General features: G+C 44.8%; 1 protein-coding gene across 2 annotated transcripts in view; it reads right to left on the reverse strand.

The window, feature by feature from the left end:
• LOC141082570 (germ cell-specific gene 1-like protein) overlaps positions 1 to 21,981 on the reverse strand; it is a 130,084-nt gene that overhangs the window by 43,206 nt on the left and 64,897 nt on the right. For both annotated transcript variants that reach the window (XM_073566541.1, XM_073566543.1), the window contains exons 2-3: positions 20,486 to 21,159; positions 7,392 to 7,439 (exon numbers count right to left, since the gene is read on the reverse strand). In XM_073566541.1, coding sequence (XP_073422642.1) covers positions 7,392 to 7,439; positions 20,486 to 20,810 — 373 coding nt within the window. In that variant the 5' untranslated portion in view covers positions 20,811 to 21,159. The remainder of the gene's footprint in view (positions 1 to 7,391; positions 7,440 to 20,485; positions 21,160 to 21,981) is intronic.

Here is a 21,981-nt window from a genome sequence, read left to right on the forward strand (position 1 = left end):
CGCTGTGTGCTTACACTGGGGCTTCTGTCTAAATCTCTGAAATACGTGATTCAGATGGAACACCCGGCGAAAGTATCCCTATAATAAGGCAGATGGAGGCACTGTGGACGCCGTATGATCCGGTGGTGTCCGTCTTTTTATTAGGAGTGCTTAAAAGCGCGGTCTGCCACAGTTCTCTGCAACACTGAAAAAAAGACACTGCTGAACAGAGGCCAGACGGAGTCCAAGAGTAACTCTGCTCCCACATTATAGTGAGTGCCTCCCTCGGGGGTTTCATATGAATTACATCACACAGAGATTTAGATGGCAACCCCGATGTCAGTGCTCAGCATAGTGCGCTGGATAAATGTGATCCAAATTGTTATGTAAAATGTTCCCAACAAAGCTTCAACTCAATCCACAAAAAAAGCCCCCACTCAGGTCCATCATCTATAAACGGAAATATAGGGGTTTTCCATGTTACTGGTAGCACAAAGTGCTGGAAAAGAAAAAATGGCCCTAATCCCCAATAGAAATTCAGCAAATTCTGTGCTCCCAAATCCAAATGCTCCCCCTCCCTTCTGAGCCCCAGTGTGATATATCCGCATTTATCGTCTACGTGTTTGGCATTTCTGTAGCTTTGACAGCCCGTTTAATTTACAGGTGAATGAGCTGAGCACCATGTATAGGTATGACAACATACCGGCACTACAACGTACTGGGCATGCAATTTTCAATCAGCAACAATCACTGCTGCTTGTTTCTAGAAAACTCCCAAGGGCTCAAAATCATCATGACACCTGTAGATAAATTCCCAAAGGGCTCATACTCACTTGCTAGAGACTCGCACGATTCTCGTGCGAGTCTCTTGCATGAAAACCTGGCACTGCCGCCGGCACTCGAACCGGAGCGTGCAGCTGCATAGAAATGCATGTAGCCGCACGCTCCGGTCCGAGTGCCGGCGGCAGTGCCAGGTTTTCATGTGAGAGACTCGCTCGAGAATCGTGCGAGTCTCTCGCAAGTGAGTATGAGCCAAAGGGGTATAATTTCCAAACTGGATTCTGCTCTTCTAGCACATAGGTGCTCTGTATATGCAGTCAGCTAACAATTCTAGGAAATATTGCGCTCCAGGATGCCTCCTGTATGACAGTACTGCTTAGCCATATGGCGAGACTTAGGAGGGATAGAGCGCTATTTGCCAATAGCACTATGTCCATCACGAGTCTCGCCGCATGGCTAAGCAGTACAGTACAGCCACATATTAGGGTATTTCTACATTCAGCAAAAAATGGGAAAAACTTTGGTGCTATTTTTAGCCATTTCCCCAAATGCAAATGTTAAATCTGAGGCTAAGACAAAATTTTGGGGGTAAAAGTATAATTTTTTTTTTTTTATTATTTGGTATAAAATTCTGTGACCCCCCCCCCAGTTGTGTCAATATGATCACTGCATCCCTAGATGAAATCATTGAGAGGTGTAGTTTGTAAAATTGGTTCTGTTATGGAGGTACTGCTATTCTGGCACCTCAGGTGCTCTAACAATGTGACATGGCACCCTCAAACCAGTCCAGCAAAATGTGAACTCCAGTATGGCTCTTCTTCCCTTCTGAGCTTTGCACTGTGCCTCAAAAGTAGTTTTCAACCACATAAGGGGTATCTGCATACCCAGGAGAAATTGCACAACAAATTTTGGGGTCCATTTTCTCCTGCTGTCTTTGTGAAAAGAAAAATATTAGAGCTAAAATTACATTTCTGTTGAATTTTTTTTTTAAATTTTCACTTCTCTACTTTATAAGCTTCTGTGAAGCAGCTAGGGGTTAAGGTTGCTCACCACACATCTAGATACATTCCCTGAGGGGTCTAGCTTCCAAAAAGATGTCATTTGTGGGGGGTTTCCACTGTTTAGGTGCATCAGGGGCTCCCGAAAGGAGACAAGACACCGGTAGACCATTCCATCAAAGTCTGCATTCCAAAACGTCACTCCTTCTTTTCTGTCTGGCCGTGAGCCTAAACAGTATTTTACTCCCACATATGGGGTATATGTGTACTCAGGGGAAATTGCACAACAAACTGTATTGTGCAATTTCTCATGTTACTCCTTGTAAAAATGCAACATTTGGGGCTAAAAATAATTTCTGTGAGGAAAATGTGTATTTTTTATTTTCACAGCGCAATGTTATCAACTTCTGGGAAGCATCTGGGAGTTAAAGGTGCTCACCACACATCTAGATAAGTTCCCTGAGGGGTCTAGTTTCCAAAATGGTGACATTTGTTGGGGGTTTCCACTGTTTAGGCACATCAGGGGCTCTCCAAACGTGACATGGCGTCAGCTAATTATCCAGCAAATTTTGCATTCAAAAAGTCAAATGGCGCTCCTTGCCTTGCAAGCCCTGCTGTGCGCCTAAACAGTAGTTTTCCCCCACATATGGGGTATTGATGTACTCAGGAAAAATTGCACAACAAATTGCATGGTACAATTTCTCCTGGTACCCTTGTGAAAATGCAAAATTTGGGGCTAAAAGTCATTTTTGTGGGGAAAATGTGATTTATTTTATTTTTTTTTTTTTTTTTTATTATCACGGCTCAATGTTATAAACTTCAGCGAAGCACCTGTATGTATTTTATCTTGATTTGGGAGTGCAAATGCATTAAAGCACATGTAATGTGCACATGACTGTATCAATAAAGTTCTAGTAAAGCTTATTGACAGGAAGTATCCAAAGCAAAGCTGTTTTTTTAAAACATGACATATGAAAAAGAGATTCACACCACAGAGGAAAAAAGTGAATAAAAAAAATAATAAAAAAAAGCAATAAAAGAGGCAGGTATTCTAAGGCTAACTTTGCACAATGAGTATTTGGTGTTCCAGGTTTTTTACAGCATTTCACCAGTAATGAGCTTCGGTATGTGGCTTGCACTTCTTCATTGCATTTTTTTTCAGCTGCGTTTTTTGTCTCTTTGGTAAATCATGTTTTAGATAAAACTGCTTTGTTATGGAAACTTTCTGTTATGTAGGTTTCCGTTACTTTATTGATACAGCAATGTGGGAATATACACGTTTTTATTGCATTTCTGCTGCAGAAAAGCACTAACAACGTATATACAGTGCCCTGCGAAAGTATTTGGCTCCCTGGAACTTTTCAACCTTTTCCCACATATCATGCTTCAAACATAAAGATACCAAATGCAAATTTTTGGTGAAGAATCAACAACAAGTGGACCACAATTGTGAAGTTGAACGAAATTTATTGGTTATTTTAAATTTTGGGGGAAATTCAAAAACTGAAAAGTGGGGCGTGCAATATTATTCGGCCCCTTTAACTTAATACTTTGTTGTGCCACCTTTTGCTGCGATTACAGTTGCAAGTCGCTTGGGGTATGTCTCTATCAGTTTTCTGCATTGAGAGACTGAAATTCTTGCCCATTCTTCCTTGGCAAACAGCTTGAGCTCAGTGAGGTTTGATGGAGATCGTTTGTGAACAGCAGTTTTCAGCTCATTCCACAGATTCTTGATTGGATTCAGGTCTGGACTTTGACTTGGCCATTCTAACACCTGGATACGTTTATTTGTGAACCATTCCATTGTAGATTTTGCTTTATGTTTGGGATCATTGTCTTGTTGGAAGACAAATCTCTGTCCCAGTCTAAGGTCTTTTGCAGACTCCAACAGGTTTTCTACCGGTATTTGGCTCTGTCCATCTTCCCATCAATTTTAACCATCTTCCCTGTTCCTGCTGAAGAAAAGCAGGCCCAAACCATCATGCTGCCACTACCATGTTTGACAATGGGGATGGTGTGTTCAGGGTGATGAGCTGTGTTGCCTTTACGCCAAACATATCGTTTGGCATTGTTGCCAAAAAGTTCGATTTTGGTTTCATCTGACCAGAGCACCTTCTTTCACATGTTTGGTGTGTCTCCCAGGTGGCTTGTTGCAAACTTTAAATGACACTTTTTATGGATATCTTTGAGAAATAGCTTTCTTCTTGCCACGCTTCCAAAAAGGCCAGATTTGTGCAGTGAACGACTGATTGTTGTCCTATGGACAGACGGTTCCACCTCAGCTGTAGATCTCTGCAGTTCATCCAGAGTGATCATGGGCCTCTTGGCTGCATCTCTGATCAGTCTTCTCTTTGCTTGAGATGAAAGTTTAGAGGGACAGCTGGGTCTTGGTAGATTTGAAGTGGTATGATACTCCTTCCATTTCAATATGATCGCTTGCACAGTGCTCCTTGGGATGTTTAATGTTTTGGAAATCATTTTGTATCCAAATCCGGCTTTAAACTACTCCACAACAGTATCACGGACCTGCCTGTTGTGTTCCTTGGTCTTCATGATGCTCTCTGTGCTTCAATCAGAACCCTGAGGCTATCACAGAGCAGGTGCATTTATACGGAGACTTGATTACACACAGGTAGATTGTATTTATCATCATTAGTCATTTAGGACAACATTGGTGTAACAACCCTGCTGGCATCACTGCATGGCCTTCCTTCCCCTGCACACCAACTTACTCACTGCTCTGGGTCATGCTGTGAATTCTGTTTGCTGCCAGTCCTGTGCTCTGTGCTCTGTGTCTCTGTTTTCCTGTATGCTTTCTGGCTATGTGTGTATAGGGTGCAGCGCCAGAACTCTCTGGTTCTTATGCAGTCAGGGTGCACCTGTTCAATCTGTCCCTGACAAATTACCTAGAGCCCTCGACTATTTAGATCCGCCACACACACTGAACATTGCGTGTGCAATGTCTGTACTCAGTTAGTATCTTGCTGCTGAGGAAGCCAGGCCCTGTTCTGTGTATCTCCTTCTCTGTAGGAATACTCTTAGCCATGCTTTGGGTTCTTTGACTGCTCTCCAGGAGGCTGCATATCCTCATCTCTGTGCCTTGGTCCTAGCTTTGTGTTTACTTGTCCTTCCACCTGCCAGGAGGCAGAATATCCTGGTCCTTGAGTCTTTGTCCCTGTACCTTGTCTGAACTCTGTCCTACCCCTGCCTCCTCGTCTTTGGCTTCCTTCCCTGCTGTGTCTTTCATTGTGTCCTCCCTGTCTAAGCCTCTGCACCCTTGCAGCACTGCCTGCTCCTCTCCACAGACCTTGTGGTTCAGCTTTGCTCCACGCCTGCTGCCGCAGCAGAACCTCTTGCTGCAGCTTCTCTCCACAGACCTTGTGGTTCAGCTTTGCTCCACTCCTGCTGCAGCTGCAGAACCTCTTGCTGCAGCTTCTCTCCACAGACCTTGTGGTTCAGCCTTGCTCCACTCCTGCTGCAGCTGCAGAACCTCTTGCTGCAGCTTCTCTCCACAGACCTTGTGGTTCAGCTTACTCCGCACTCCTGCAGCTCCACCTATTCCACTCCTTCCTGCCTGTATCCATACCTGCACCTCCTGTGTGAACAGGTCCAAACTTGTTCCTTCATATTCCACTCCTTCCTGCCTGTATCCATACCTGCACCTCCTGTGTGAACAGGTCCAAACCTGTTCCTTCATATTCCACTCCTTCCTGCCTGTATAAGTACTGTTACCCGCTGTGTGAACAGGTCTCTACCTGTTCCCTCATATACCGTGCCTGCTTGCCCTGTGTCTCCAAGCCATACCTGCTTGCCCTGTGTCTCCAAGCCGTGCCTGCTTGCCCTGTGTCTCCAAGCCGTGCCTGCTTGCCCTGTGTCTCCAAGCCGTGCCTGCTTGCCCTGTGTCTCCAAGCCGTGCCTGCTTGCCCTGTGTCTCCAAGCCGTGCCTGCTTGCCCTGTGTCTCCAAGCCGTGCCTGCTTGCCCTGTGTCTCCAAGCCGTGCCTGCTTGCCCTGTGTCTCCAAGCCGTGCCTGCTTGCCCTGTGTCTCCAAGCCGTGCCTGCTTGCCCTGTGTCTCCAAGCCGTGCCTGCTTGCCCTGTGTCTCCAAGCCGTGCCTGCTTGCCCTGTGTCTCCAAGCCGTGCCTGCTTGCCCTGTGTCTCCAAGCCGTGCCTGCTTGCCCTGTGTCTCCAAGCCGTGCCTGCTTGCCCTGTGTCTCCAGGCCGTGCCTGCTTGCCCTGTGTCTCCAGGCCGTGCCTGCTTGCCCTGTGTCTCCAGGCCGTGCCTGCTTGCCCTGTGTCTCCAGGCCGTGCCTGCTTGCCCTGTGTCTCCAGGCCGTGCCTGCTTGCCCTGTGTCTCCAGGCCGTGCCTGCTTGCCCTGTGTCTCCAGGCCGTGCCTGCTTGCCCTGTGTCTCCAGGCCGTGCCTGCTTGCCCTGTGTCTCCAAGCCGTGCCTGCTTGCCCTGTGTCTCAGCCGTGCCTGCTTGCCCTGTGTCTCAGCCTGCCTGTTAGTCACACCTGTCCAAGTGACTTGTCCCCGAGTGTGATCAGCTGCCACAGACAGACACCCCCCTGGAGTGGCACCCGACAGCTATCTGTCGCACAAGCCTGACCTCACCATCAGAGGCTCCAGCGAAGACCGAGGTAGCTGTCGTAGTCACGCCCCTTCCAGGGTGGTCTGGTTTGTGGCACAGTGGGGCCACAACCCTCTGGCTCGCGCTATTCAGCCAAGGCGCGAGCGTGACAGTTGGAGCATTCAGAGATCCACAATGAACTTCTGGAGTGAGTTTGCTGCACTGAAAGTAAAGGGACCGAATAATATTGCACGCCCCACTTTTCAGTTTTTGAATTTCCACAAAAATTTTAAATAACCAATAAATTTCGTTCAACTGCACAATTGTGTTCCACTTGTTGATTCTTCACCAAAAATTTACATTTGGTATGTTTATGTTTGAAGCATGATATGTGGGAAAAAGTTGAAAAGTTTCAAGGAGTCAAATACTTTCGCAACGTACTGTATATGTTTTTTATTTGTGTATTTTCCTCATCTCATCTAAATTTACGGCGAAAATCCAAAAGTAACACACATATTTATTACAAGAGAAACTGACATGTTACGGATTTCAAACACGGACCACAGGTCAGTTTCTGCAATCTAAAAAAGAAAGCACAGTGGGCATGAGATTCTTATAAATCCTATCCTTTGCTGGAGCTGTAAGACGCTCACTTTTGCACTGTGAAAATGCATGGCATGAAAAACACTACACCAAATACTGTACTCATCACGTAGCGTAAGTTTTCGAAGTAGCTTCATCAAAGTATTTTTAAAGTCCCCCCAACATAATCTGCGCTCAGCCCCTGAGGCCAGAGTTTGGCTGCAGTTGCCATGTGTGTACACAGCACATCATCATCACTATCGAGCAATATCGAGTATATAATGGATGGGTATAATGGGTTTTTTGTTACTGTATCTGATTGCCTTCTTTTGGCAAAGTTTTTATGATCTAGGATAAATCTTTTCCAATTGTATAAGTACTGTATATAAATAGTATCATCTCTGACTTTTGCACAATAGTGTATAACCAGACTAGCATACATTATTTTATGTAATGTTATTATAAAAGTACAGATCGTATATACCTTTTTCGGAATCTGGAGATAGTTCGATAAAGCTACGGCATGCCTCTTCTGTAACAAAACAAAATATAAATTTATGATAACGTTCTGAATGTAAGCTACCATATACAGTAAGTTACACACTTGCTACGAAGTACATGTTACTATACACCTAGAAATTTAGTCCAGTGAGCAGTCTTAAAGTGAATCTATCAGCAGGTTTTTTTATATGTAATCGAGAGCAGCATGATTTAGAGACAGTGTTGCTGATTCCAGTGATGTGTCACTTACTGGACTTCATGCTGCAGTTTTGATAAAATCATAGTTTTTTCAGCATGAGACTGTCTCTAAAGGACTAGTTGCCTGATGCCACGTAGTCCTCCATATTCATGAGGTCAATATAACCCCGCCCCACCACTGATTGGCTGCTTTCTGCCTATGCACAGTGTACACAGAAATCTGTCACTCAGTGTGTGGGCAGGGTTATATAGAGCTCAGCATTCAGAGCACTGCTAGATCTGCAGCAGAGAAATCAGTTTATTTATTTTATCAAAACTGCAGCAAGTAGCTCAGTAAGTGGTACATAGCTGGAACCAGATCTCTGCCCCTACATCACACTGCTCTTAGATTACTTAGCGAAAACATGGTGAATGATTCCCTTTAAGATAGATATGTGCTTTGAACACGATGTAGAATAACAGTCTGTCACTCATTTCTTGTTCTTGTTTCTTATATTTTATGTACCTTTTAATGTTTGTTTTACATTATGTTACATACTGTTTAATATATAGAATATGATTATAAGTTAATCGATTAGAACAAAGTTAAAGGGAACCTTTCAGGTCCCCGGTGGCTTCCACTCCAGCAGTATTAAGCCATGTGTGATTAATCTCCTCCCTAACAAGTCCTGTATAATGTCATTCAGTTAAATAAATGCTTTTTATGCCCCTTGGTAACTTTGTCTCGCAGTTACTCTGCTAGGAATTGTCTTGCAGCTCCTAACTCTGTGGAGTTTAGGCCACGCCTCCAGCAGTCACGTGCTTCAGGTCCTGCAGCTCTGAAGTACACGTCTACTCGGCTGCTGCCCGCTCCACAGGTATCTTTGAGCACTGTTCGCTTTACTCAGGGCACGCGCACTGGCTCAGTGAGCAAGTTCAGTGCGGTGTCTCTGACAATATAACTGGCCTACAATTTTTTTTTTTCTCTCCTCACTTCTGCAGCATGGACCCAATGTGTGCTTTATCTGAGCAGGTGAAAAGCTTGACTCAGTCACTGCAGAAGCTTAGTTTGGAACACCAAGCTCTGGCCCAGTCCCAACGGCGGGTTGAGGACTCAGTTCAGGGGGTACTTTCCGCTGGTTCCAGCAGGTGGGGAATAGAGATGTCATTTTAGTCCCACCTGAATCCCCGGTTAAATTACCAGATATGTTTTCTGGTAACAAGGATGACTTCAGGGCATTTAAGGAGGGCTGTAAGCTTTTTTTTTTTTCTTTGAGACCCCGCTCCTCTGGGGATGAGAAACAGAGGGTGGGGGTGGTGATGTCCCTGCTTAGGGGGTCCCCACAAGCCTGGGCATTCTCGCTTTCCTCTTCTGCCCCTGAGAGAATGCCTGTGGATGCATTTTTTGAAGCCTTAGGGCTTATTTATGATGAGCCTGATAGAGTGCGGTTGGCTGAGGACAAAGTGATGAGTGTCTGTCAGGGGGAGCACTCGGCCGAATGGTTCTGTACTGAATTCAGACGTTGGGCAGCGGAGATTTCCTGGAGTGATGCCGCCCTTCGGGGGCTGTTCCACAGAGGCCTGTGTGAATGTCTGAAGGATGCTTTTGCACTCCATCCTCCGCCTGACTCCCTGGAGGATGCCATGGTCCAAGCGGTTCGCATGGATCGCAGGCTGCGGGCTAGAGGCATTATGCAACGGGAAACGCCCTTATTCTTCAGTGGAGATGAGACCCAGACTCTTCCTATGGCTATGGAGGTGAACGCTGTCACCTGTGAGGGAAAGGAAAGAAGACGCCGCCGGGAAAAGCAGTTGTGCTTCTATTGTGGGAAATCTGGACATTGGAAGAAGGACTGCCCCTCCTGTCCGTCATCCTCCAAGATGGCGGGAAACGACTAGGTCTGGGTAGTAATTGAGGAGGCTACCCAGACCTTCAGGTACAATTTTCCTCATGTGCAAAAATGGTGCTGCAGGTGGAACTGGAACTTGGTTATGGTCCTGTTCAGACTACTGCTTTTATTGACTGCGGTTCGGCTGTGAACCTGATTGATACCAAGGTTATGACTCTTTATAAGATAGGGACAGTCAGGCTTCACGATCCTGTTAAACTTGTGGCAATTGACTCATCTCCTCTTACCCAAAACGGTATCTGTTGCAGGTCTGAACTTTTTTCTCTAAAAGTGGGTTCCACCCATGTGGAGAAACTAAGTTGTCTGGTGGTAGATAACTTGCCTGCAGGACTGGTACTGGGGATGCCTTGGCTTCAACGCCATAATCCTACCATTGATTGGGTTACAGGGGAAATCACTCAATGGGGATGCAATAGTAAATGTGGTAACCGGGGACATCTTGTTAACTCTGTTAAATCAGTGTCTGTGTCGTCTGTCGATCTGGAAGGTATTCCGGAGTACCTGAAAGATTTCGAAGACGTTTTTTCCGAAAGTGAGGCTGAGGCGCTGCCACCACATAGACCCTATGATTGTGCCATTGATTTAGTACCCGGAGCCAAGTTACCTAAGGCTCGATTGTTCAATTTGTCTGGGCCTGAGCGCCAAGCCATGAAGGAGTACATAGCTGAGAGTCTCCTCAAAGGGCATATCAGGCCTTCTGTGTCACCTGTGGCAGCAGGGTTCTTCTTTGTGAAGAAAAAAGATGGTGGTTTGCGGCCGTGCCTCGACTTTCGGGAGCTGAACAAGATAACGGTTAGGAACTCTTACCCGCTTCCCCTCATCCCAGACTTATGTAACCAGTTAGCTGGGGCCCAATGGTTCTCCAAGTTGGATCTGCGGGGGGCCTACAATCTGATAAGGGTTCAGGAAGGGGACGAGTGGAAAACGGCATTCCTCACATCAGAAGGACTCTTCGAGAACCTGGTAATGCCATTTGGGTTAACTAATGCACCCACTATTTTCCAAAACTTCATCAATGTTGTGTTTTCTGATCTGATAGGCCGTTTTGTTATTATTTATTTGGATGATATTTTTGTGTATTCCCCGGACAGTCAATCTCACTTGCAACATCTAAAGACAGTTCTCCAGAGACTCAGGGAGAACCAATTGTTCGCCAAATTGGAAAAATGTTCGTTTTTTGTACAGGAGCTATCTTTTTTGGGGTTGATTGTGTCCTGTGAGGGGTTTCGTATGGATCCTAAGAAGGTGCTGGTGATCGCTGACTGGGTTCAGCCTCGAGATCTCAAGGGGCTCCAGCGCTTCTTAGGATTTGCGAACTATTACCGGAGATTCATTAAAGGTTTCTCACAAGTGGTTAAACCACTCACGGATCTTACCCAGAAGGGAGCTGATGTAAAAAAATTGGTCTGTACTCGCTAAGGAATCCTTCTCAGCTATTAAGAAATGTTTTATGTCTGCCCCGGTGTTGGTGCAACCTGACCCGTCCAAACCATTCATTGTGGAGGTGGATGCTTCTGAAGTGGGGGTGGGGGCTGTGCTGTCCCAGGGTCCGGCCACCCTTACCAATCTCAAACCCTGTGCCTTCTTCTCCATGAAGTTCTCTTCAGCTGAGAAAAACTATGATGTAGGCAATAGGGAACATCTTGCGGTCAAGCTGGCATTTGAGGAATGGAGGCACTTTTTGGAAGGGGCGGCTCACCCTATCACGGTTGTCACGGATCACAAAAATTTGGCATACCTTGAATCTGCTAAGAGGCTTACTCCTAGACAGGCCCGTTGGTCACTTTTTTTTTTTTTCACGATTTCAGTTCTCAATTACTTTTCGACCAGGATCCAAAAATGTTAAAGCGGATGCCCTGTCCAGAAGTTTTGATCCAGTGTCTCCCCCTGAGCCGCCGTCCTCCATTCTTCCCCCAGGGGTGGTAGTGGCGGGGGTCTCAACTGAGTTGGAACAAGAAATCCTAAGGGCTCAGGCCCTAGCTCCGGCAACCAGGCCAAGCGATAAACTGTTTGTTCCTGATTCATTGCGGCCTAGACTTCTGTAGGAGTTTCATGATTCTAGGCTGAGTGCTTATCCAGGTATCACGGCCACTAGAGAGGCAGTAACCAGGGGTTTTTGGTGGCCTTAATTAAGGTCCGATGTCAAGGAATTTGTTTCTGCTTGTGGCATGTGTGCCCGTTCCAAAAGCTCGCATAACCGACCGGCTCTGGAACTCATACCTTTACCGGTTCCTGATAGGCCATGGACTCATCTTTCCATGGATTTTATTACCGGTCTTCCACCTTCCAGGGGCAATACCGTGATCTGGGTGGTGGTGGACAGGTTTTCTAAACAGGCCCATTTCATTCCCTTGGCAGCATTACCTTCAGCAGAAACATTGTCAAGGTTGTTTGTGCAGCATGTAGTCCGATTGCATGGGGTACCCCTGAATGTTGTGTCTGACAGAGGTGTGCAGTTTGTGGCCAAATTTTGGAGGGCGTTCTGTATGAAATTGAGCATCTCACTCTCCTTCTCGTCAGCATATCACCCAGAGAGCAATGGTCAGACGGAACGCACCAATCAATCCCTGGAACAAATTCTCAGGTGTCTGACCTCCGCCAGACAGGAGGATTGGTGTGATGCATTACCGTTGGCTGAATTCGCTTTTCACAACCGGGTGAGTCAGTCCACCAACATGTCCCCATTCCTGATTAACTACGGCTTTAATCCGCATTTTGGGGAGTTTTCTCGGGTGGATTCCGGTTGTCCAGGAGCAGAGGGGTCCGTTCAGCGGTTAAAAAACCTCTGGGCTGAAGTCCGGCGTAATATCTCTCGGGCCCAGGGGAGATACAAATATTTTGCGGGCAAAAAGAGAGCCTCGGGAGACATGTTTCAGGTGGGAGAGAAGGTTTGGCTCTCCACGCGTAACATCAGCTTAAAGGTACCATCAGTTAAGTTGGGACCAAAGTTCATTGGTCCGTACGAGATTATGGAGATAGTCAACCCTGTGGCATATAGGTTGCGTCTCCCCGCCTCCTTAAAAATATCTAATGTGTTCCATAAGTCTCTGTTGAAACCAGCAGGATCTGTCAAAGAGAACTCTGAGACTGTTGTTCCTCCAGTGCTGGTGGAGGGTCAATTGGAGTATGAGGTCGGACATATTGTGGACTCTCGGCGGGTGCGCCGCTCTTTGCAGTACCTGGTCCACTGGAAGGGATATGGACCAGAAGAGCGCTCGTGGGTCCCTGCTCGTTCGGTACATGCAGATCACCTGGTTCGGGCTTTCCATGCCAAGTACCCGGGGAAGCCTGGGGGTCCAGAGGCCCCCCGTTGAGAGGGGGGTACTGTCATGATCCCAGTGCAGGTTTTTGAGCTGCACACCGGGGGTTAATGTCTGGAGCTCTGTGCAGGTTTTGACCTGCACACTTGGGGTTAATGATTGTGGCCTCTTTCTGGTTCTGGGAGAGCTTCATAAACCTCTGGGTAGCTTCAATCCCTGCCAGTTACACTTTTGCCTTTGGCCTAGTGTGCTGACCCCCGTGTGCCTGTATATTGTTATAGCTTGTTTATATGGTTCTGACCCGATTCTGTTTCCCGTTGTGAGTTTGCCTGTTGATTTTGTACTGCGTTACTATCTGTGTATGACTCATTGCCTGTGACCTGACTCCTCTCTGCTCGCCCCTCTTGTACCCTGCAGCTATCTCTGTGTATGACTCATTGGCTACGTCCTGACTATTCTCCCTGTCTATGCCCCTTGGTAACTTTGTCTCGCAGTTACTCTGCTAGGAATTGTCTTGCAGCTCCGAGCTCTGTGGAGTTTAGGCCACTCCTCTAGCAGTCACGTGCTTCAGGCCCTGCAGCTCTGAAGTACGCATCTATTCGGTTGCTGCCCGCTCCACAGGTATCTTTGAGCACGCTTTCGCTTTACTCAGGGCACGCGCATTGGCTCAGTGAGCAAGTTCAGTGCGGTGTCTCTGACAGGAAGCTTCAGCAAGGCTGGAATTGGGCAGGTTAATCTTTGGATTACGAAGGACATATGAATCAAGCTGGTTATCCTGGAAAAACAGTTGATTCCTTCTGCTCAGGCAATGTTCCCCAACTCTGAGGACTGGTTTTCCAGCAGGACAATGCGCCATGCCACACAGCTAGGTCAATCAATGTGTGGATGAAGGACCACAACATCAAATCCCTGTCATGGCCAGCCCAATCTCATACCTAAACCCCATTGAAAACCTCTGGAATGTAATCAAGAGGAAGATGGATAGTCACAAGCCATCAAACAAAGAAGAACTGCTTACATTTTTGTACCAGGAGTGGCATAAGATCACCCAAAAGCAGTGTGAAAGACTGGTGGAAAGCATGCCAAGACGCATGAAAGTTGTGATTAACAATCATGGTTATTCCACAAAATACTGATTCCTGAACTCTTCCTGAGTTAAAACATTAGTATTGTTGTTTCTAAATGATTATGAACTTGTTTTCTTAGCATTATTTGAGGTCTGCAAGCACTGCATTTTTTTGTTATTTTGACCATTTCTCATTTTTTGAAAATAAATACAAAATTTAGTGCTTGGAAATTCGGAGACATGATGTCAGTAGTTTATAGAATAAAAGAGCAATTTACATTTTACTCAAAAATATACCTATAATGAGAAAAATCGGACAAGCTGAAAATTTTGCAGAGGTCTCTTAATTTTTGCCAGAGCTGTAGTTTGCACGAGTGGCGTCATCTCCACTCATGCAAATCTGCGCAGCCTTAGAGGGGTTTGTATTAATGCTGTTGAACTACAGCTTGTTTTGCACTTTTCTGGCAACAGAAAATCCCTTTTGTTAGCGTTCAGATAACAAGCATAATATACGTACATGTGCTGTCCGTGTGCGCCATGGACAGTACTCAGAGAGCACACACATCCATTACAGACAAGGTGCCAGTGCAGACGGCTGATTTACCACATGGACCAATTATCTGCATGTAAAAATTTGTAGTATGCATTACTTTGGTCTGATTTACAGACCAGACTAGACCATACAAATGGCAGGCAGCTCTTGCACTTGTCCGATACGTGGATAAGCACACAGAGCCAGTCACATACACAATTTGTGAAAACGACTCGCCAGGGTATTTGCATGAGGCCGTGGTCACACTAGCGAGAAACTCACATGAGTCTCACTTCTCAATACCCGGCACTTGGATCGGAGCGTGCGGCTGCATAGCAATACATGGAGCCGCACGCTCCACTCCCGAGTGCCTGCGGCAGTGCCAGGTATTAACATGTGAGACTCAGCCGTTTTTCTCGCATGTGTGATCCCGGAATGAGTGTCTTAACCTGATCTTAAAGAATCACTCATCCTCACATCAAAGTTTTTATCCTCTTACTATATTCCAATCATCATATTACATAGCACTGTGTACGTACAATTGCTCATTTTGCCTTTGTACCCAGCTAATTCTGTTATTTCTGCTCCATGTAGAAACAGGAAGTCTCTTGTCCCTGCATTTATCATCCCCCTCTTCACCTCCTGATCCAGCTGCTCCCTTTTTTGTCTGCCAGGGACTTTTGCAGTGAATAATGACTCATAGGCTGGAGTCACACCAAACGATTAAAAAAATCGGTCCGATTTTAACGGTCCGAAATCGCACAAAGGTTTCTTGACCAGTGATCCGTCTGTGATGCGATTTTTCTTCATTGATCCGATTTTAATCACATGTAAGCATCCTTTTGATATCCGTCTGGCGATTTTTTTTTTTTTTTTTTTTTTTTTTTTTTTTTTTTTTTCATTCCAAAATTGACAAATAACGGTTTTTAGGCCTGAAACTCATTTAAAAAATCATCCCGCCCTATATTAATGGGCTCAACAACAGGTGTGAGCCTGCTACCTTTGCCATACAGTCAGTGCTTGGATTTTCTTATCTCTGCTTTGTGCTAAACATGACAGGCTCACTTTTAACACCACTGAGCGTGTTCTTTTCTATTGGGTTATATCCCGACATTTTGGGGAGCAATACCCTGTGATTGTGGATCCGAGGAGGCGTAGACGAATGTGGGTCCATCCACTTTTGCTCCGAAGGATATCTAAAGGCCATTTCCACCGTCTCTATACATCTCTGCATAGCCATCCGGAGAAGTTCTTTCAATATTGTCGGATGAGCCTTGCTACATTTGATATTTTGCTCGAGATTGTGCGCCCTGGGATCACGTTTCAGGACACGAGGATGCTCAAAGCTATTTCTGCAGAGGAGCGTCTACTCCTCACCTTACGGTATGTCTCAAACCAATATGTTGATGATGTGTGAAGCAGCATATTTCATTAACAGACGTTGAACCTTATTTTTTGTTGCCCTTTTTTATTAAATTTTTTCTACCACATTTCCCCAAAACATTTATATGCTTGTGGCTTACTGAACCAAGCCATGGCATGTAATTTAATGTTGATCATGCCTACTTTAGAATTCCTCGACTTTAAATGTGTTTGAAGCTTTATCTGTTGTTTGTTGGGCTGTGTACTCATGTTTGTTCTTTTTTTTTTTTTTTTTTTTTAGCTTCCTTTAAACTGGCCTTTCATATGCTGGTCTGCATTTAGAATTTTTAATTGGGAAATCTACAATCTCTGGCATTGTACGGTCTACATGCTACGAAATCTGGACCAGACTCCATCATGTGGTAATGCCGGAGGCCAAAATGGCAGACTGGTTGCGTATCTCCCGTGCATTTGAGGACACGTGCCAGTTTCCACAATGTATTGGAGCCCTAGATGGGAAGCACATCCGTGTGCGTAAGCCGCCGAACTCAGGGTCCCAATTCTATAATTATAAACAATATTTTTCATTAGTATTGTTGGCTTTTGTCGACACTCACTACAGGTTTATAATTGTAGATATTGGGGCCTATGGAAGAACTGGAGACTCCAGAGTCTTCAATTCTTCCATTATGGGTCGGCGGCTGCGTAATAATGAGCTTGACCTACCACCACCACGTCAGCTTCCCAACTCAAATCTGGAACCGGTGCCTTATGTTCTTGTAGCAGATGAGGCGTTTCAATTGACCAGACATGTCATGAGGCCATATCCACGACGAACCCTTGACCACCGGCATAGAATATTTAACTTTCGCTTATCACGTGCTCGCCGACTGGTGGAGTGTGCCTTTGGTATTCTTACGGCCAAATGGAGGGTCCTACAGTCCGCAATTCAGCTGAGTGAAGCTAATGTCAATGAAGTTATTAAAGCCTGTGTGGTCCTACATAACTTCACAAGAATTCATGACTGCCCCTCACATGATGATGCTGAAGTGGAGTCTGCAAATGTGTCTAGGCCTAGGACACATGTAATCCCACCCCGTCGTCCAATTTCCAGACTCAAAGTACGTGATGTGTTTACAACTTATTTTCTAACACCTCAGGGTGCTACTCCCTGGCAAGATGATGCCTTATCTATGTACTGCTTTGGTTGTGTTGTGTTCTCATAAAGATTGCTTGCTTGGCCTTTTTTTTTGTTTTTTTAAAAAGTACTTTTTACTATATCTATCTAACACTTTACAGAACATGTACGAACATGAACAGACACACATTGTGAATGTTAACAAGTTTATTACTTGTTTTTTTTTTTTTGGTATTGCCGAAACCAAATAACCATAGTAATGCCATATGGCCTAATGTTATCAGCACATTAGTATTTAACATTCCAAACCAAAAATTAAACAACATGTATAAAACACAAAACATAAAATAAAGGGAAAAAGGAAAACCTACAAGTCATGGTAGGTTGGGGGTGGTGAAGGTGGGGGGCCTGTTAGGACATTTGGCCTTGGTTGCTGGGCCACATCTCTGTCCCCCTGTGCACTGGCAGCTGGCTGTGCCATCTGTTGCATCCTGCCAGGATCAATTTGTGGGTTTGGGCAGGGGTAATTTTGAAATTGGTGTGGGTAGTCCTGGTAGGGCTGCCCTAATTGCCCATATCCCCCAATATGTCCATGTCTAACATACCCATGTTGTGGCCACCCACCAACATTGGGTACGTTAAAGTGGCCATATTGGGCATGTGCGCCCTGGCCCATATATTGGACCTGTGGAGCCACATTGGGGATGTGTGCAGGCTGAGACGGAGGTGTTGGCACCCGTGGTGGAGGAGGAGGAGGAGGAGGAGGAGGAATAGGTTCCAAGGATGGTTGACTTGTCACATCAAGTCCAACCAGCCTATCAATTTGATTCTCATCTGACAGCTACCACCTTTCCAGAAACTGAAACACAGTGCGAGGATTATTGGGTGGTGTGCTGGCATCCAAAACGATTTGGAGAGCCCCTCTCGTACGCAGCCTGTACCCACGGGGAATTGCCCTCAAATACTGTGCCAGACTGCGCCCATAAGCCTCCTCCCCATCATCATGAGCAGCTGTGGACAAGTAGTCCAATACACCTCGGTCCACCTGCATTCTTGTTCCCAAAGGTGCTCCTTCTCTCCTGCGCCTGCCTCGTCCTGGTAGGGCCGAAGGCTGTGGAGAGGGATCCAGTGGCATGGTGGGGCTGCTACTGTTGCCCTGGTCATCATGCTGTGCTGCCTGGCTACCAGATTCTGGTGGTGGTGAGCTTGGTGGTGGTGGTGGTGTGGCTCTGGGAAGTCCTGCAGATGGGCCGGACCTTGCAGCAACATCCGACTCAGGATCAATCACCACCTCAGAGTCGGAACCCATCTCCCTCTCTGTGAGGTTTGACTCGGTGCTACAATGGAAAAAATAACATGTTACATTTTGCATAGAGAATATACAAAGTACTACATTAAAACATACACTTACGGTCTCAGATCCCTCACAGGAGCAAGGAGTTCCGGCCACGCCACTACGGGACCTCAGCTGTCTCTCCCTCCTATATGTGTCCCTGCAGCTGCGCCAACTCCTTGTTACATCAGTCACTACAATGTGAACAAAAACACAGGATTTTGTTACACCACACATATGGCTATGGTATCAAGGGTTTACACATTTTGCTAATGATATGAATTATATTCCTGATGGCTCCACACCAAAAAAAGGAAAAGGTTGAGGCCTACTACAAAGGACCTTCTAACCAACAGAATTGCTAACAAAATGTTGAAAAACCTGTGGTAATAATGCGAACATCTATGATGTTTTGAGTCAAAAAACAAAAGTTATATAGTGGCTAAGATACGGGCAAAAAAACAAGGAGAGCACTGCATTTGGTGGCAGAACAATTAGCTAACTATTTCCATTTCTGTAAGCCAAATTCGTCATGGTGCCACCAGTCAGGGAGGTGTCATTTAGATGTTGAAAATATGCACACAATAAAAATGGCATAGTAATTTGGTAGATATGTGAGCGATGACGACACATATTGGAACTTACATTGAGCAGAATACATTTGGGTATTTGATTATGTGGACACATTATTTAACTTACTAATTTGCTCCTGCTCCTCCCGAGGTCTTGCCGCATATCCAGTGACCATATGGGCACAGATTCTTCTCCACGCTGCCTCCCTGCGTGTGCGGTCAGCATAGTGGGGATCTCTCTGGTCCCATAGTTCTGGCCTCTCCTGGGCCAGAACTATCAGCATTTCCACATTGACTGGCGTGGACATGATGGAGGACTCGGTGGAGGCGTTCTTCCTGGGTTTTTTTATGCTGCAAGAGAAATTTGCATCCCAAAGCTTCCTGCCCATGCCTCCTGCTATTTCCTGTTGACCAGGAGAAGTCTTGCGATTTAATCGCAAGTCACACGTGTGGTGCGTTTTCAATGCGATTTTTAATCGCATCCAAAGACTTGCATTGGCGAATCCGATCTGAAAATCGGTGACAATCACAGCATGCTGCGATTGTCTCGGTCCGAGAAACGGATCTGATAAAAAAACGGATGATGGGTGCAGCACCATAGAATAACATAGGGAATACTGCAATGCGATTTTTTTTTTTTTTTTTTTTTTTTTTTTTTCATTCGTCCGATTTAATCGCTAGTGTGACTCCGGCCATACAGGGAAAATTGACCTCCTGTTTCTTCAAAGAGCTTAGAAGAATTCAGCTAGTATGTTAATAATCACTTGATGTCATAGACCTAATGGAAAATAGAAGAAATAACTCGGTAGAAAATAAAAATGAGCAATTTTAAGTACACAGTGCTATATAAAATGATGATTGCAATATATTAAGATAAAAACTTTGATGGGAGTAGGAGGACTGCTTCTTTAAACTATAGCTGGTATCTGACTAACTGACAAAGCGATAGCGAAACATGCGTTGGGGTGTTGTGGTGTGCTATCTCTGGTCAGTATCATGTTTAAACTTTAATCAAATACCTCTTTGATCCCTTACACAATCTTTACTTTTGGCACTGTGCAATAGCTATTGATCTTTATACTAGATCTAATGAATTTATATTTTTTGCCACTAGAAATTTATATTCTGTTCATCATTATTTTCTCACTGGAGAGTTATACTTTATTCATTTAGATCATTTATCAATTTATATCTGTATGTACAGTACACTTCACTATAATAATAATCTTCATTTTTATATAGCGCTAACATATTCCGCAGGGCTTTACAGACAATATCATCGCTGTCCCTGATGGGGCTCGCAATCTACATTCCCTATCCGTATGTCTTTGGAGTGTGGTAGGAAACCGGAGAACTCGGAGGAAGCTCACGCAAACACGGGGAAAATATACAAACTCCTTGCAGATGTTGTCTTTGGTGGGATTTGAACCCAGGACCCCAGTGCTGCAAGGCTGCAGTGCTTAACCACTGAGCCAACGGGCTGCCTGTTAAATGAATATTTATGATCCAGTACTGTATTTTTCAATCATGGCACATCCCTCCACTCTTTATCATTCATTTTATTCATGTCCTTTGTGCCTTATTAATTCATTTTGATGAGAATAATATAAGCAAAAAGCATAAAGTGATTTGTATCATATCACTGCCTGCCTCTTGGATACAGTGTTGTAGGCTTTATAGCTTGTATTACCAAATATCATTCTGGTCACTGCTTTTAATTTACTTACCCCCTTGGTGCTTTTCACAGGAGAACCAAAAGCCAGTGTGGAAGTATTTGAAGGCATACTTATCGTCCCCCGTCTCCCAGTTGTAGTGAACGACGTTCTGGTCTAATGTCCCATTGATGTCAGTTGCGTCGCTGTTAGGGGCGGTGCTGTTTAGACTGAGCACTTGGCAGTTTTTACTTTTCACTGCTGACAAGCAGGGGGGTTTCACCACTTTGTGGGTTCCTTCACACCAGTAACTTGTAAAGAAAGCTGCCACTGAGAAGCTCAAAGCCAGGAGGTTGAGCACCACCGAGAGGAGTGACCTGTTCTTCCTGCTTAATTCCATACCGAAGATGAAGCTATATATCCATGAGTGTTTGCATTCAATTTTCCATTGATTTCACTTCCATTTCTTCATACCTTGTTGGAAGCCATCTCATAGGTCGTTTTAATTGCAGGGGATGTATTTTTCTTGCAAGTCATGACCCATCAGTAAGCTGTGTACATGTTTTTATGAATTTCGTTAAGTTATTTTGTCGTCATCTATAAACTTCTCTTTGATACAGTACTAAAAATGGAAAAGCGTTTTACTTTGTATTCAATATTGAAGTTACTTGCATAGGTATAGAAGATGAAACTCGTGTTTCCTGAAGTATTTTTGAGGAGTGTATGAGATTGATTGTTCTAAGCGCTTTCTGAAACGGAAAGAAAAATATGACGAGCGAAATTATTATTTTACTCATTTAAATAGCGCCATTAATTCCACAGCACTTTACAAAAATATTCAGGATTGAGAGTCCTCAGTAGTTGATACCTTTTAATGGCTAACTGAAAAGATGGTAACACATTGCAAACTTTCGAGACTACTCAGGTCTCTTCATCAGGCTAGACTAATACAAAATCTGAAGTCACATATTTATGCACAATACAGCCTAGAAAAAATGCAATAGATAAGATAAATATGTGACTTCAGATTTTGTATTAGTCTAGCCTGATGAAGAGACCTGAGTAGTCTCGAAAGCTTGCAATGTATTACCATCTTTTCAGTTAGCCATTAAAAGGTATCAACTACTGAGGACTCTCAATCCTGAATATTTTTCTATCCACTGGCTAACACGGTACAAAGATATACATCTTTCCTGTAACAGCACTTTACAGACATTATCATCGCTGTCCCCTTTGGGGGCTCACAATCTAAATTCCCTATCAGTATGTCTTTGGCATGTGGGAGGAAACCCACGCAAACACGGGGAGAACATATAAACTACTTGCAGATGTACAAATTTTCTCAGTGGTTTCATTGACTATGTGCAATTTGGGTCAATCTGAAGAACAGTACACAGCATGGTTTAAGAAAATCTCTTGTGATTCCCCAGTTTGGTTTCACAGAGATTTTTTTCATAAGATCGATACTATGATCAGATCTCTTCTATTAGGTTCATATAATACTGGAAAATCTAGAGGTGATTAGACAAGTGGACTCTACTCCAGGAACAACTTCCCGTATGTATCAAGGT

The sequence above is a fragment of the Dendrobates tinctorius genome, unplaced genomic scaffold (assembly GCF_039654945.1).
Source record: "Dendrobates tinctorius isolate UK_male_01 unplaced genomic scaffold, ASM3965494v1 ptg000018l, whole genome shotgun sequence".
Lineage (NCBI taxonomy): Eukaryota > Metazoa > Chordata > Amphibia > Anura > Dendrobatidae > Dendrobates > Dendrobates tinctorius.